At 62.0% G+C, this 15,359-nt stretch overlaps 1 protein-coding gene across 2 annotated transcripts; it reads right to left on the reverse strand.

Annotated features, from left to right (window-relative positions):
* Positions 1 to 776: 776 nt before the first annotated feature.
* On the reverse strand, positions 777 to 15,026 carry NCLN (nicalin). 2 transcript variants are annotated; one of them, XM_043912024.1, is made up of 15 exons: positions 14,430 to 15,026; positions 8,983 to 9,173; positions 8,752 to 8,896; positions 7,830 to 7,924; positions 6,929 to 7,009; positions 6,539 to 6,642; positions 5,637 to 5,725; positions 5,413 to 5,552; positions 5,006 to 5,184; positions 3,927 to 4,014; positions 3,790 to 3,828; positions 3,541 to 3,704; positions 2,587 to 2,640; positions 2,415 to 2,493; positions 777 to 2,317 (listed from the first exon to the last, which is right to left on the reverse strand). In XM_043912024.1, the coding sequence occupies exons 1-15, from the start codon at positions 14,611 to 14,613 to the stop codon at positions 2,261 to 2,263; spliced, it is 1,689 nt and encodes a 562-aa protein (XP_043767959.1). In that variant the 5' UTR covers positions 14,614 to 15,026; the 3' UTR covers positions 777 to 2,260. The 2 variants fall into 2 exon arrangements, with proteins under 2 accessions (XP_043767959.1, XP_043767960.1); XM_043912025.1 differs by having other exon boundaries at positions 3,541 to 3,701; positions 14,430 to 14,987.
* Positions 15,027 to 15,359: the final 333 nt, after the last annotated feature.

Genomic DNA, 15,359 nt, shown 5'->3' on the forward strand with positions numbered 1-15,359 from the left:
GCCGCCGATGCAGGGACCCTGACACAAAGGCACTGAGAATGGTGCAGACAGGCAGAAGCCAATAGGGACAGGCCCCAGATCAGGGGTCCCCCCAGTGGAGCCCAGGAAGCAGGCGATCCCCTCAGGAGCTCCCAGGCCCAGAGCAGGGAGCCCGATGCTGGAACCCCAGTGTGGAGCTGCACCAGGCACCCCGATGACTGGCCAAGGCCTCCCCAAAGCCTGGGCTGGGGCTGCAGATGGCCGGTGGGCTTGATCTTCATACAGCCATCACCCTTCCTCCCATATCGGGCTGAATGGTGTCCTTCCAAATTCACAACCATACAGAACTTCAGAACGTGTCCTTATGTGGAAACAGGGCGTCTGCAGGTGGAGTGAGTTGGTATGCAGGCTGGAGCGGGATGCGCCCTAAACCCAAAGACGGACGCGTGCTTATGAGACGTCAGAAGAGACGGCCACACGACCCTGAGGCCAGGAGCCGGGAGATACACGGGACCCTGGCCCTCACCGCCTCCAGGGCTGGCGGATAATGGATCCCAGGTGTATTGTGGTACGCCCCCCCCCCCACCCCCCCCGCCATGATCTATCAGCTCTGAGCTGGCTGTCACCTTCATGTTGTCATGGGGCAGGTGGTGGTCCCAGCTAGGGGCAGGAAGGACGCTGACTCTGCTCTTTATACAGGCATGAGGCTCCTCCCCAACCCCCCAAGAAATGCATACGACCCTCAGGGGGTCTGTCCAGACCCTGAGGCCCCAGCCCCGACAGGACACGAGACGCTGTGGTTTGTTATGGCTTTATTTCTCATCGTCTGGCCGCATCCCAGAAGCAGCCTGAGCTCCACCTAGTCAGTGGCCCTGACCATGCCCCCCAGGAAGGAAGGACACTCACTCGGCATCCCCAGCCGGTCCCTGGCTCACACATTCACACCCGGGGAAGGGTGGGCCACCAGCCCCGCATCACCCTAGAAGGGGCCGCGCACTGAGTAAACAGTCTGGGGCAGACAGGCCACTGGACGGGGAGGGGCAAGGAACCTGCAGCCCCCATGCCTGCCTCTCCCAGGCCTGCCAGATAGCCACCTGTTCCCTCCAGTGGGTGGTAGGGGGCTTCGGGAGGGAGCCAGCCCCCGGCCCCTACGAATTGGAAGGCTGGCAAGCTTTCCCTGGTGGCCAGTAGGCCCCTGAAGTCCCTCCTCCTGGACCCTGAGTCCCCAGCACTCGACAAGTCACTGATTATATTGCTAATGAATGGGTACACCTGGGTCTCCCTGAGGTCACTCCCAGCCCTGCTCGCCTCCCCCACCTCACCCCTTCCCAGGGGCTCAGGCCTGGACCTGCCCCCTCCAGGTCCCAGGAAGAGCTCCGCTGTGGTCACGTGCCCTCCGGGGATATAGGGGCACACGCTCCCCCTGAATGCGACCTCCTCCTTGCAGATGAGGAAATCGAGCCCCTGGGACAGGAGCAGAGGGGCTGCCTCCACCCCCAGGGCTCCGCAGAACAGGCTGAGCAGGAGCCCCAGGGACTAGGAGAGGTGGGCGGGGCCGGGTGGGCGGGACTCCCGGGCAGGGGGCGGGGCAGAGGAACCCAGAGGCGGGGAGAGAGAGCCGACAGGGAGGGTGCCGGGTGTCCAGGGCGCCAGCTGCTCAGGGGCTTCAGGGAATCTGGAGGCCGCCCCCTGAGCTGGCTCCCCTCAGCCGGGCTGGGGGGTATGGAGGCGGAGCACAAGGCTGGGAGGGAGGGGCCGAATCCAGAGACCCGGAGGCCCTGCGGTGCACTCTCCAGACAGGGTAGAAGGGAGAGCCCGGGTTACTGGAGCGTGGGGCGGGGTGGCGGGGTGGGGGGGGCAGTCGGGGAATGCGGAGGGCAGCCTCGAGGTCAGAACAGAGCCAGCGTGGTGGAGGGCTGGGGGTTTGGGGGGTGGCCTGGCCCGACTTCCTTGGCCTGCGACTGCCAGGTCCAGGGTCAGCGTCTTAGGCAGGGGTGATGCCCAAGGCCACGCTGGACTCGTTTCCTCTTTCTTGACCATGGCTTACACCCCAGGGCCATGGGGCCAACTCTAGGGTGGGGGGCTCATCCACACATTTGTCCCCGAGTCTGTGACCTGGCCCCAGGCCTCCACCAACGCTCCTCCAGGAGAGCGCAAAGGACAAAAAAGAGAAAGAAGCCCCCAAGTCCTCAAGAGCAACACAGAAAAGCTCTGTAATTCAGGGTTTCGGCCACGAAGGGGGAGGCCCTGCCCTCCAGGTGAGGCGGGGATGGCAGCCTGGTCACTGCGTCTTGGCCTTCAGCAGTCTCTGAACAGTTTTGTACAAGAGGTCGAAGTGCTGGGGGTGGTGGGAGGACTCCAATGAGACCGGGGCGGGGGAAAGGGCCACCCGTTGGGCTCCCACAAGGACCCGCCTCCCGCCGCCCCTTGCTTACCTGGACTGCCGTGTAGGCCATCCCGAGGTAGGCACCAATGCAGACGGCCAGGAGCAGGTCGAAGATGGCTGGCTTGACCCTGGGGAGGGGAGGGGGTGGCGGAGGCGGTCAGCCGGCTGCTCCCAGCTGTTCTGAGGACCCAGGCCCCTGGGCGGTGACTCAGGGTGCTCACCTGTAGGCGTTCATCACCTGCTTCAGCTGGTCGTAGAAGACAAACTCAGGGTCCCTGGCAAGAGAGCACTTGCTCAGTGGGCTCACCCTGACATCAGAGCCACCCGAAGTCCCACTAGCCCAGGAACACAGCAGCAGGGAGGACCCTGGGTATGTGTCTGCAGGGGGTTGCCACTGTCTGTCCTAAGGAAGGATGTCCTTTATTCTGAACTAACACCTCTTCTATGGCTTTCTGAGCCAACAACTCTCTAAGAACAAAGTGTGGTGACTGGAAATTCTCTGGTCTGGTTTCTATAGAGGGAGAATGATCACAGCTGAGGACTCGGAAGCCCCAGCTCCACAGCTGTGGGTCCACTGGGACCCTCAGTTTCTTCTGTTCAAGAGCTCTGTCTCCCTGGAGTGGCACAAATTGGGAGGAAGATGGAGAGCCAGTGAGTGGCACTGAGCTGTCTGTGGAGGAGGAGGGGTGTCTCCTGCCTGAGGGTCCCCCAGACACCCTTCCTCAGCCCTCATTCAGCCCAACCAGGGAACTTGGGAGCATCAAACAGAAAGAAGACAAAATCCAGGAGGCTTGCAGAGGGCAAGAGCATTCTGAGGGCAGAAGGGGGCCTGGGGTAGGAGTCGCCTGAGGCCCAGGGCACAGGTGGATCACAGAGGGTGGGCAGGGGTACAGGGCTGCCAGATAAAACACAGGGCTTCAGTTCTGTGAGGACTGAAGATAAAGACGACACGGGCTCTCAGTGGAAGTGTGTCCCAGACACCACGTGAGAGGTATTATGCTGGGATAGTTCGTCGTTCACCTGGAGCTCAGATTTAATAGGGCACCCGCACTGTTCACTCATCCTGTGACATTTCACCCTGAGTTTCCATTTGCTCCATCTGGTTCCAGGGTGTGGCAGGGAGACCCTGGAAGGGCCCTCTGCCAGCTGGTGGCAGGGGCTGCGCCTGGCCTCACCGCTTGTCGGCCTTGACATGGTGCGGCTTGACCTCCTTCAGGTAGCGACTGAGGTAGTGCTCCAGCGTGCTGAGGAACGTGCCGTCCTTGTCCACTAGCTGGGCGGCCCGTGGCTGGGTGGTCAGCCAGTCCATCACCGAGTCCAGCTGTTCCTGCTGGATCTGCTGCGGGGACGCGGCGGTGGTCACAGGACCCCCACACACTCCCACCACGCCCCCGAGCCCACCCACCCGCCGGCCAGGCCATTACCATCTGCTCCGTGAAGACCGGCATGTCCGGGGGCGTTCCCTGCAGAGAGGCAGGCCGGGGCTGAATTCAGACCCACTGGGGGCTGGGGGGCAGGGGGTGGCGGGGAGGGGGTGGCTCGCGGTTGGCCAGGGGCTCACCTTCTCTGTCAGGTTGTAGATGACGCGGGTCAGGGCCTCAGCGATGAGCCTCGTGTTTCGGGTAAGGGTTTTCGAGTCAACCCGAGACCTTCGAGGACAGATTTTATTTATTTACTTATTTTTACTTTATTTATTTATTTTAATTAGAGGTTAATTTCTTTACAATATCGTGGTGGTTTCTGCCATACATCGACATGAATCAGCCACGGCTGTACATGAGTACCCCCCCATCCTAAACTCCTCTCCCACCTCCCTTAGAGGGCAGATTTTAAAAACATACATATTTGGAAGTGGCATCAATCACCCAAAACCAAGAATGATCACATACGTGTCTGATGATGAAAAGACAGAAAAAACAACAGCCTTCCCAGAGGATGGTCCCCCACCCCACCCCTCGGGCTCCTCTCTGGGTCAGGCCCACCCCCCACAGGGCTGCCCCGGGTGCCCAGCTGAGTCCTGAGGATGCCTGTGGGCCTCAGTGACCAGACGGCTCTGGGCCTGTGTGCTCCTCCAGAACCTGGGGTATGGGGTTGGGGGCCAGGACATCTGCTTGCCTCCGCCGGCTGCTGAGGGCAGAGCTGAGGTAACACCCTGTGGAGGGGCTACGGTGTCCCCCACACCCACGGCCGCCCAAACTCCAGAATGGGACCCGAGCTGGCAGCAGGGTGTCTGCAGACGTGACTGGTTAATATGCGGTCACAGTGGAGCAGGAGGTCCCGAAGTCCATGGCTCTGTCCTCATAAGGAGGGGAGCCTGGACACAGGCACGGGGAGGGGACCCATGACGACGGAGACGAGGACGGCATCACAGCCACAAGTCCAGGGTCAGCGAGGGCTGAGGCCACACAGGACCAGAGGAGGGGAGCGTCGGAGGCGACACATCCCGACCCGAGTGGGTGTGGGGTGCAGGTTGCTGCGGAGGCAGGGTGAGGTGGCGGCCACTGGCTCTCCCAGCACCCCGCCCAATCAATTCTTCCCTCTCTTCTCCTGGCTCATGCCCCTCGGTTCTGGCGCCACCTCCTCCAGGAAGCCTGACGGGCCCCGACTGGCTCAATCTGATGGGGGTGGGGGGGCTCTCACCTCACGTCCATGATGCTGCTGCGCTGGCCATCACGGTGGCTCTCCAGGTGGGACAGGGTGAAGGCGGGCAGCCGGCGGATGGCGAAGCGCTCGTGCTCCCAGGCCAGGATATCCTCAGCCAGGTTGATCTTCTTGTGCACCATGGAGAACCGCACTTCGGGGAACTGGTGGGCGGCCACCTGCAAGGGGAGCTATCAGGCTCTGCCTGGTGCCCATGTGCCACGCCCTGGCTTCACCGGCCTCTGTACAGGTGGCCCCTGCCGCCCGATGGATCCCCAGTCCCTCCCTGAACCTCCTGCTTCTGGAACCTGGGGAGAAGCCCACCTGCCCCTCGGAAACCCAGCTGAGGCCCCAGGGTTCACACGAGCAGCTCCCATGTCCCCACTCAGCCTTCACGGGGCACCTACCGTCTCGAGCTCCCGCAGGAAGGCATGCTGTAGCGTCCCCTCCCTGGGCGGCTTGGACACGTGCAGGTGGAGGCTATCCCCCCGGCCCACAGTGTCCAGGCAGAGGACGAAGGCCACGTTGTCCTGGAGCAGGCTGGAATCTGCAGACAGTGAGGGCTGGTGGGCGGGGAGGTGTAGGGGAGTGCCGGGGCCCCAGACCCCACCCCGGCTGCGGGGCCGCTCACCTGTGTGGTCCAGGTTGTCTTCCAGCCAGCGCTTGGTGCCCTGGTAGTTAAACTTCCCTCCTCCGGAAGCAAAGAACAGGAGGTTGTACCTGGCAGGGAGGAGTGGGGCCACAGAGTTGACAGATGGGAGTCCAGGCTCCTGACAAGGAGGGGGTGGTCTCCCCGCCGAGTACCAAATCCCACCCTGTCCTGGCACTGCTGACATCGGGCATCCTGAGCACTGCGGGCGCTGGGCACATCCCTGGCCCCCACAAGTGAGTGCCAGGAGCCCCCCAGTCCTGACAACCAGACATCCCAACATCACCCAGTGTCTCCAGGGTGAGAAGGGAGGCTCCAGAGACCTCTCTGAGCTCTGAACCAGGAGAGACTGGGTGGACCAACCAGGAAACAGGAAGTGATGGGAACTCGGCACCACCTCCCTGAGCAGGAGTGAAGCCAGGCAGGTGGTGAAGGACCATGTAACTGGGCCCCCACCCCAGCTGCACCCACCTCACCACAACCAGGGCAGTCTTTACAAAAGAAACACAGCAAGTGCGGCCCTGCCAACACCTTGATCTCAACGCCTGCCCACCCCCACCCCACCCCCGGCCCCCCAAGGAACGTGAGCACAGTGCTTCTCAAGCCATCTGCGTGACAGCAGGTGTGTGGCCTGGAGTGTGAAGTTTGGGGAGACCCGCTAGCTACTAGGGCCCTGCTCTCCTGGGGCACCGTGCTGTGTGGACAGGTGCCCCCGCGAGAGACCTTTGCAGGGGTTTCTGTTTCTTGCACCTGGAAGCAGCCCAGCCCCTGGTGGGATTCCTGGGGAAGGGGGTAGGTGGGTGGGCCTGGAGGGGCGGGGCCTGACTGAACTGACTCTGAGATCCCGGGTCGGGCCCGCCCCTGGCCCGGGCCCTGTCACTCACGCGGCGTGGGTGCGCTTGTAGGTGTACAGCCTGGAGAAGAGGCGGGCGAGCTCCAGCAGCACCGAGATACCACTCCCGTTGGAGTCCGCACCGTGCGACAGCCACTGCAGGCAGGAAGAAAGGGCATGCTCAGCCCACTTCTGCGCGCAGCACCACCCACCTCCACCCCGGCCTGGGGCCCACTCTGAACCCCACCCCCACAATCTTACCTTCGGTCCTCCTTTCCAGTTCAGCTGGGATCGCCTCCTCTCCCGCGCTAGACCCCAGCTCTGCCCAAACCCGACTGATGCCCCCTTGGCGTGGCCCAACCCCGGCACGCGTGGGAAGCTCCCCCAACCCTGCTAGCCTGAAGCTAGAGCCCCCAGCTGGGCGGGGAGGGCGTGGACATACCGGGGCCACCCCAAAGGCATCATAGTGGGCCACGATGACGATGGTGGGCAGGTCCTCTCCACCCAGCCCAGTCAGCCGCCCCTGTAGAGACATGGGTGTGGAGGGCCTGCCCATAGGAAGCAACAGCCACCCTCACCTCGGGGGGCAGGGTTCTAGGCTCTGCCAGCTACAGCGTGGGCACCAGTGGACCAGTGGACATGGTTACTTCCCAGTAAAACTTTATTTACAGAAACAGGCGGGCCAGACTCTGCTGGGGGCCAAGGTGCCAGCTCTGCTTCTCCACCCAGAAACCAGGCCTACCCTTCAAGGGCTGAGCTCTGTTGATGGAGACCCCGCCCGTAGGGACAGCACAGGAAGAGCCCAGGAGTCAGCATCCTCTTGTGTAAACCGGCCCTCCGTCAAATGCAACAAGGAACAGTTGGGAAGACAGCCTGTCCAGAGCACTGCCTGAGGGCATCAGGCGCTAAGGCCCTGCAGCCTTTACTCTCTGGATGGAGGGCTGCCCTGCAAGGAGACAGCGGAGGCCTCCTTGTGCAGGAAGTGGGACCAAAACTGCTCAGAGCTTTTTTCTGGGGGGAGCAGTGATAAAACCCCACGTTTGCCCGTGGGGAGAATGGAAGTGGGGGAGGACTTGGGAGCTTGCTCTGGCCTGGACGCCTCCTGATGGGAGATGGGTGTCTGGATTTTTCTGCACTCTGCTTTAACTGCTGCCCCGAGCTCTCCTCTCTCCCAGCTCAGTGTATGTTCCATGAAGGGAAGGGGGTGGCCACTCCTGGAGGCAGGGGTCGGGGAAGCAGGAGGACCTGGAGGAGCCCCACCTCCCCAGAGGTGGCGACTTGATCCCCTCGCCCAAGAAGAGGCCCCTCCAGTGGGGACAGGCAGTTAGGCATCAGGCACTTACCTCCACGCTGGTGATGAGCCAGTCGCTCACGGCCTTGCTCTGGACCCCGCTGGTGACCATCTGGAAGCCGTTGGCGGTGGCGGTGTGGAGCAGCACTGGATACAGGGCCAGGGAGGGTCAGCCTGAGCCCCGTGACTGCCCTGCAGCAGCTGGGGGGGGGGGGGGGGGGTCCCAGACCAGAACCTGGGTCCTCGTTACCCCAGACTCTAAGTGTTCAGTCTGAGCAAAAGCGGGACTGATCACATGGATAGAACACAACGCGATAACTGGACATGGGAAAGAATCTGGGCATCCAGGACAAGGACTGGTAAAATAGTCTCCTGGTTCCCATGCGGGAGTCATGTGTGCCCTCGTTCTGCCCCATCAGGGACCCTTCCTAAATCACAGAGGGGTGCACACTGCCTCTGACCCAGCTTTCCAAGGATCACTTGAGCAGGGATGCCGAAACAGGAGTTTCCCATCAGACAGCTCATGACCCTCCAGCCCAGCCCCAAAAGCCGAGATGGTGTGAAAACCCAAAGATTCATAAAAAGGAAAGTTTTCTTATCTCCAGAACTGGGAGAGGGTGTGAGCTAATGGTCCACTTCACCTGGGGGCAGGGGCTGCTTAAAACACCCAGGAGCTCACCCTGCCTCAAATTCTTCTGTTCTTTACACATTTAAACGTTTAAAAACACAACTGTAGAGATTCCCTGGTGGCTCACTGGTAATGCATACACCCACCAGTGCAAAGGACGAGGGTTCGACCCCTGGTCTGGGAAGATTCCTCCCTGCGGGTGGCGACTGCCAAGATGCGATCTATGATGAGCGGTGCCCCCATGGTTAAGCACGTGTTGGCTTGGAAAGGGGGGGCGGGGGCAGAAGCAGCACAGCGCAGCCTATCCACTCGCCCCCCCACCCTGTAGCAACCCCCACCAGCCCACCTTCGGCGGCAGAGGCGGAGCCCTGGGAGGCGGAGGCGGCCTGCGTCTGCTCGTAGATGGACAGCAAGGCATCGTCCTCTACGGCGAAGTACACGGGAACGATGGTCTCCATGGCCAGCATCTCGGGCTCAATCTCCATGAATTGCTGCGCGAGAAGCACGCATTCGATTTGCGGGGGGGGGGAGGGGGTCCGGAGGGAGAGAGGGGACCCCGGGGCGAGGCGGGGCTCACCCGGACGACGTCCTGCGGCACAGCGGCCATGGTCCGCGGTAGGATGATGATCACAGCGCCGGCAGACTGGCGCAGGGCACGCTGGTAGCGCTCGTACGAGAAGTCCAGCAGCCGCACGAGCACGCAGCGCCGGCTCAGCACGTCCGCGTCGATGGTGCGCGCCTCTGTGTTGAGCACCGCGTTCCGCGTGCCTGTGGGGATGCGACCCTGAGTGGGGCGCCGGACCCCTGCCGTCCGCCAGCCACCCGCCGGGGGCTCGCGGGGCCTTCCAAGAACCTTCTCCCTGGGCCAACCTCCCCTCCACACCCACCTAGACCAGGGCCCTACCGGCTGTCTGCTCTCGCACTCGCCTCTCCGCACCATACCCCGTGCTGCAGTCATCCCCCAGAAAGTGATGTCCCTGTCCGCTCAGCCACCCGGCAATCATGTGCGGGCTGCCCGCTGGACCGGGCAATGTGTCCCCACCCCACCCCGTGTGTCTGAAGCAGCTCAGGGGGCTGGTGCCCTCAACCCACCCGACAGAGGCAGCCAGGGTCCCCCCAAGCCACCCGCCCCCACCACCAGGCAAGACCGTCAGCAAGAGCACTGGGACTGGAACTCAGTTGGTCTTGCTCCCCGAGTCCTTCACCACTGGGTTCCCCATGGCTCCAGGACCTGCAGGGCTGACAAGTGTCAGCTGAGCAAACCCAACTCCCAGCCTCCTGCACTGCCCAGATTGTTCGGAGACGCCCTGCACAGTCCCCCCAATACCCACTCCACTCCAGGGTCCAGACACCAGCAGGGGGAGCCCCCAACCTAGGGGGCTGCACCTCCTCACCCCCAGGTTCCCAACCCAATGTCCTGAGGAAAACCCAAACCCTGCCCTCTCCAGGCCAACACCACCCCCACCCTGCAACTAGCCTGGGGGTTCCAGGGGCACCAACCTTGTTCACTGCAGTGTGCACCCAGCATCACCTAGCAACTACCAGCCTAGCGCGCTTAGGACATGGAATGAATGAACAAATGCTTGGTCTCCCCAAGGCCCCTCAGGAGGGCAAGCACCAGGGTTTGTCCACCTTCTTCCACAGTCAGGGCCACACTGTAGCCTGTGGGCCATCCTGGATGCTGTAGGGTGTAGGGCAGCCTCCCTGGCCCCCACACCCGTGTTGCCAGGACCCCTCTAGATATGGTAATCACAGACAACCTCAGACATGGCCCCATGGCCCCTGGGAGCAGGGCCACCCAGATTTGTCTCAAGAAAAGATCCAGAGAATCAGGTAGGAAGTGAGAAGCTGCCTCCTGGCATGGACCCTGCCTTGCTCACAAGCTTATTCCAGGCAACTGACTTCTTCCCACGAGTGGAAGGGGCAGGCTGTAACCAGGATTGTGCAGCCAAAGTGAAAGTCGCTCAGTCGTATCTGACTCTGCGACCCCATGGACTGTGGCTCACCAAGCTCCTCTGTCCATGGGATTTCCCAGGCAAGAATACTGGAGTGGGTTGCCATTTTCTCCTCCAGGGCATCTTCCCAAACCAGGGATTGAACCCAGGTCTCCAGCGTCACAGGCAGATCCTTTACTGTCTGAGCCACCAGAGAAGCCCACTGTTCCAAGGCTGGTGGGTCCCCTCACACACAGGGCACCACTGCCCTGACAGCTGGAGGGGCAAGAAGCAGGGCAGACATCTGATGCAGCACGTGGACTCCCGTGGTTGCACAGCCTGGGTGCACGGTCCTCGGGGCCCTCTGTCCTCCCTGGACTGAGGGGAGGCGGGGCTCGGGCAGGCCCCCTCAACTGCCGGGGCCACTAGCACTCAGCAGGATGCTGGCGAAACTCCAGATTCTTCGGTCAGACCTCCCAGATGACAAAGGCACACAGTGCCCAAAATGTCTCACAGGCCCTGGCTGAGCTGGGATGCACAAAGCAAGCACACTAATCCTCCTACACCCCAGCCCCTCACAGCAAGTGTAAAGGCAACAATGCAGACAAACAGGTCTGTTTCCCCATGGGAGCCGGACCATGCTGCCTGGAGAACGAGGTGGCCGGGCAAGGTGACATGGTGTCCTTGGGGACACACCAGGCCCCCACGAAGCCTCAGGCTCAGACTGGGGGCAGGGTCCCCCCCTCCCCCACTGCTTTGCAGGAATGCACTGGCCAGCAGGAGAGGGGTTGCTTTCTACAGCTCATCCTGAAGGCCAGTCCGGGGGAGGGGACTGGCAGGACACAGAAGGGATGGCGTCCCAGGTGGAAAGGGCAGGGCCGTCTCAGGGGCAGGGGCCAGTGACCCAGGGAGCCGGGCCGTGCGCCCCAGGCTAGGGCCTCCATGCCTCTCCCCACCCCTCCGGGGCCCCTCTTCTGCTTTAGGGTGACATGGGAGCCCCCGAGGGCCTGGTAGGGGAGGGCGGCAGAGACCTTCAGGTGCCCTTGAAACTCTGAAAGGGTGGGTGGGCCCCTCCCCCACGCCCTGTCCCAGCCGCAGCCTCCCAGGGGGCCCGCAGCCTCCCGGGGGTGGCTCAGATGTCACCTCGGGGTGGGGACACATGGGGCCGCCTGTGGAGCCTACTGTGGCCCGCTTTCCAGGAGGAGGAGGATGGCCAGAGAGCGGAAGGAGGGGGTGAGAGCAGGGTCAGGCAGACACCAGCCCCCCAAGTGCCCCCTCAGAGGCCAAGCACCCCAAGAACAGAGACCGCCTTAGTTGGCGCAAGGCTGAAGTCTGCGAGGCCTGTTGCCCCTGCGTCACGACAGGCTCTGGACACCTGGAAGGGAAGTTGCAGGTCCCCACGATGGGACCAGACCTGAATGGAGGTCGCAGACTTTGCAATCGAAGGCCAGTCCTCTCTCCCTACAGTAGCACTAGTCTTATGCAGTGCAAAGCCGACTGTAGGCGTGGCAGAGTGCCAATAAAACTTTATTTACAACAAGGGCCAGAGTGCCCGTCCCGGTGCCTGGAGTGGGTGCCCACGTCCCCGCCTACCAGGGCCATTTCTGCAGGGGACCAAGTGGGATGGGCATGAGCGGCCCAGCCCAGGGAGGCCGGAGTCCGTTGTGGGAGGGCGGGGAGGCAGGCCACACCCAGGGCCCAGCTCACCCCAGCTCAAAGAGCACACACCTCTCCTGCCCGGCTGCCGGGCTGCCGGTTTCTCAAGAGGTGCGGAGAGCGGACAGGAAGTTGGGAAACCAGGTTCAAAGCAAGGGCATGCGCGATGCTGGGGACACTGCAATCAGTGATGACCCAGCAGAGCAGCTCTCAAGATTCTCCACCACTGGGAGGGAGCTGGGGTTCCCTGCTCCACTGGACTACCGCACCAGCATCTCCCCAGAGAGTGGCGGGCGCCCCGCATCCCTGCCAACGGGGGACACTGCTGGGTGGGACCAGGGTGGGGGTGTAGATGTGTGAGCCGAGATGGGTGGGCGCCCCGCCACGCCCCTCTGCTCATCCCGGTGCCCACTCAGTGTCTGGCAAAGATGGGGGCCAGGAAGGAGGGTGTGTGGGGTGAGGGAGTCACGGGGTCAGAAAAAAGAATAGCAAGGAATCAAGGACTGGGGGCAAGGACTCAGAGAGAGGAGGGGAGGAGGACAGGGAGAAAGTACTGAAGGTTCCGAGGGCCCACGTGGAGGACGAGTGTCAGGAAGTGCCTGTCTGGGCAAGGACAGGGGGCCATATCAGCAAGCAGGCCAGCGCTGAACAGGCAGCAGGAGACACGGGGCATCCACACGGCCAGATTACAGCTACCCAAGGGGCAGAGCTGGGAGCAGAGCTGGGAGAGCTGCTAGGAGAGCTCGCAGCAAGGCTCCCAGTGTGAGCCAGGACAGGGGAGTGACACGGTGAGGGACGGACCGGCGAGTTGATCTGGAGAGAGCTAGGATCCCGCCAACGGGATGGCGGGATCCTCCAGACTGGGCAGAGATGCTAGTCACACGTGGCTATTCAGAATTATGATGATGAAACACCAAAAGTCATCCCAAAGGGCCACCTGTGACACCACTGGCATAGACCCTCTTCCTAGGGGGATGCCAACAACACATATAAACTGCCCACTCCTTAGGGGCTCCTGGCTTACCACTCCACTGGTGAGGAGGCTGGGGTCTGCAGCCAACACTGTAACTCTGAGTTCTCCCCCTTGGCACTGCTGACAATCTGGCCCAGATAATTTTCTGAGTGAGGTTGTCCCAGGCACGGTGAGGTGTGGGGCAGCACCCCTGGCCTGGCCCCACTAAATGCCAGGAGGCTGTCAATCATGACAACCCAAAGTCATCACTCAGGGACCCATGGATTGACAACCGCTGCACTAAACAGAAATGATGTAACTCTGGGGTGAGAAGGGGTCTGAGGGGGATGTCTCCAGACACTGGGGCTCCCTGAAGACCTGGCGGTGGCGAGGGGTCCAGGGGACTCAGGTTGGCCCTGATGTTCCAACAAGAGAGGTCAGTCCAAGAGAACCAGGGCTCAGAGATGAGGGGACCGGGGGACCGGGGAGGAGAAGCCCTCATGGGGTGGATGGGCCTTAGACACCAAGTTGGGGGAGAAACCAGAGGCCAGAAGGTTCTGGAACACCAGCTACATAAAGGCCGGGAAAAGAGAGGGCACTTTCGAAAGACTTTAACAGATGAGGAGGCAGGGCTGGAGAACAGAAGCAAGGCAGGATCCAGGCCTGGAGGCCTGAAATCCTGGGGAGAAGGAGCAGCAGGAGGGCTGAGGGGTGGGTACGCTCCCAAGCAGGGAGCAGTACATGGGGTCCAACGGATTTCAGGAGCCCAAAGGCAGGATAATTTCTGAGGAACCTAATTCATGAGCTGGGACCAGGGAGTAGGGAGGGTCTTGACATAGAGACAGGCTGGGGTGAGCGATCAGAGCTCTAAGCCCTAAAGCAGGGCAGAATGTGAGCACTAGATAAAGCGCACCGGGGTGCTGAAGGGCTGTGCAGGGTTGTCCAGCTTAGCCTGAAGAACGGCGCTGAGAGACTCCACTCCAAATCAAGGAGGCCCAAGGCTGGCGTTCTGTTCCAGCTGGGGAGTGGGGAGAGGTCAGGAGCAGCGACAGTGTGGCCTGAGGCTGGGAGGGAGTTCTGCGTTCTGGAGCAGGTAGCCCTTGTCGGGGACGGGGCCAGAGGGCTGTGGGAGCCAGCGCGGTGGGTCCCCAGGACACTGGACACAGAGAGCTAGGGGCCCAGCAGCGGTTCAGGTATCCAGGCTCGGACTTGCCTGGAGCTCCGGTAAAGGGTCTGGCGGCCCAAGTGAGGTCTGCAAGCTTAACTCCTGCTGGACGTGTGGGAGAGGCAGGTCCTGAGGCCCAGGGAGCAGAGACCGAACCACGGGAAGGGGCATCCCGGCTGGCATAGGCCGGGGCCCTAGGGAGGCGGGAGGCTGGGCGGGAGGTCAGGGCCCCAGCCGGGAAGCTGAGCTGGGGGAGACCAAGAGCCCAGGAGAAGAGCCGGGCCCAGGGGGAAGGCCAGGGGCCCGGGTCCACGCACCGTAGGGTTGCCCCTGCAGGTCGTACTGCTGCATGCGGTACACGGTGAACTCGTGCGCCGCATCGGCGGCGGGCAGCGGCGGTGCGACGAGCAGCAGCACCGCGGGCAGGAAGACGATGAAGCCGAGAGGCAGGCACGACGCCTTCAGCATATTCTCCAGCACCTCACCCGCTTCCTCCAGCATCCTGGCCTGCGGCGGGGCCGCGCGGGGCGGCGGCGGGGTCGGGACGGCGGTGGCGGTGGCTCCCGCGGACTCACCTCGGCATGGGTAGGCGCCGGGGTCCTGCGGGCGCCGCGCGGGGCAGCCCGCGCCCGCCCCGGGGTCCTGCCGGCACCGCCGAGGGCCGCCCGTCCGCCGCGCTGCCTACTGGGAGTTGTAGTCTTCCCGGCTCTCGGAGCGCCAAGGGAGTTGTGGGCCCATTCTGTTATTCCCTAATAAAGCTGTGGTGGACTGTCGGCTAAAGTTCCGCTTAAACTCCAAGTGAGAAAATACGGAGACTTTAAAACAAACTATTAGCAGTGTAACTTACTGAAACCCTGTTTTTGCCGTGGGAGAAAGGCGAGGGACGAGAGGAAAAGAGGTTGTACAGGAGGTGACCTTGCGACCCGGAAGAAAGTTAGAAATAAGGAAGAGAGGGGCGGACCTGTTGCTCTAGGGCCCCTGGGAATTGTAGTCTCGAGCAAGCACACGGGATCATGGGAGCTGAAGTCTTCCTGGCAGATGTCTGGGGAAAAAACACTTAAAACTCCCAAAGAATATAGATGTTAAATTGCCTGAGGGCAAAGACTTGTGTTTGCTTTGTGCACTGATGTATTCCTCGGAACTTGACCCAAGGCCTGGCACACAACGGGTGGGTTATATAATTTTTGGATAAATGAATGAAAGAAGAATCAAAAAATCATGACAGGTTCCTAAAAGGGAATGTCGCA

This window comes from Cervus elaphus, chromosome 9 (assembly GCF_910594005.1).
Source record: "Cervus elaphus chromosome 9, mCerEla1.1, whole genome shotgun sequence".
Taxonomy (NCBI): domain Eukaryota; kingdom Metazoa; phylum Chordata; class Mammalia; order Artiodactyla; family Cervidae; genus Cervus; species Cervus elaphus.

What these genes read in the sequence shown, in the direction of transcription:
- NCLN (XM_043912024.1), bottom strand. Translation starts at nt 14,613, where the DNA reads ATGCTGGAGGAAGCGGGTGAGGTGCTGGAGAATATGCTGAAGGCGTCG. An exon ending in TACAAGCGCACCCACGCCGC is followed by an intron (nt 5,726 to 6,538) that starts GTGAGTGACAGG and finishes CCTCCCTGCCAG; the next exon opens with GTACAACCTCCTGTTCTTTG. An exon ending in CAGGTGATGAACGCCTACAG is followed by an intron (nt 2,494 to 2,586) that starts GTGAGCACCCTG and finishes TCCCCTCCCCAG; the next exon opens with GGTCAAGCCAGCCATCTTCG.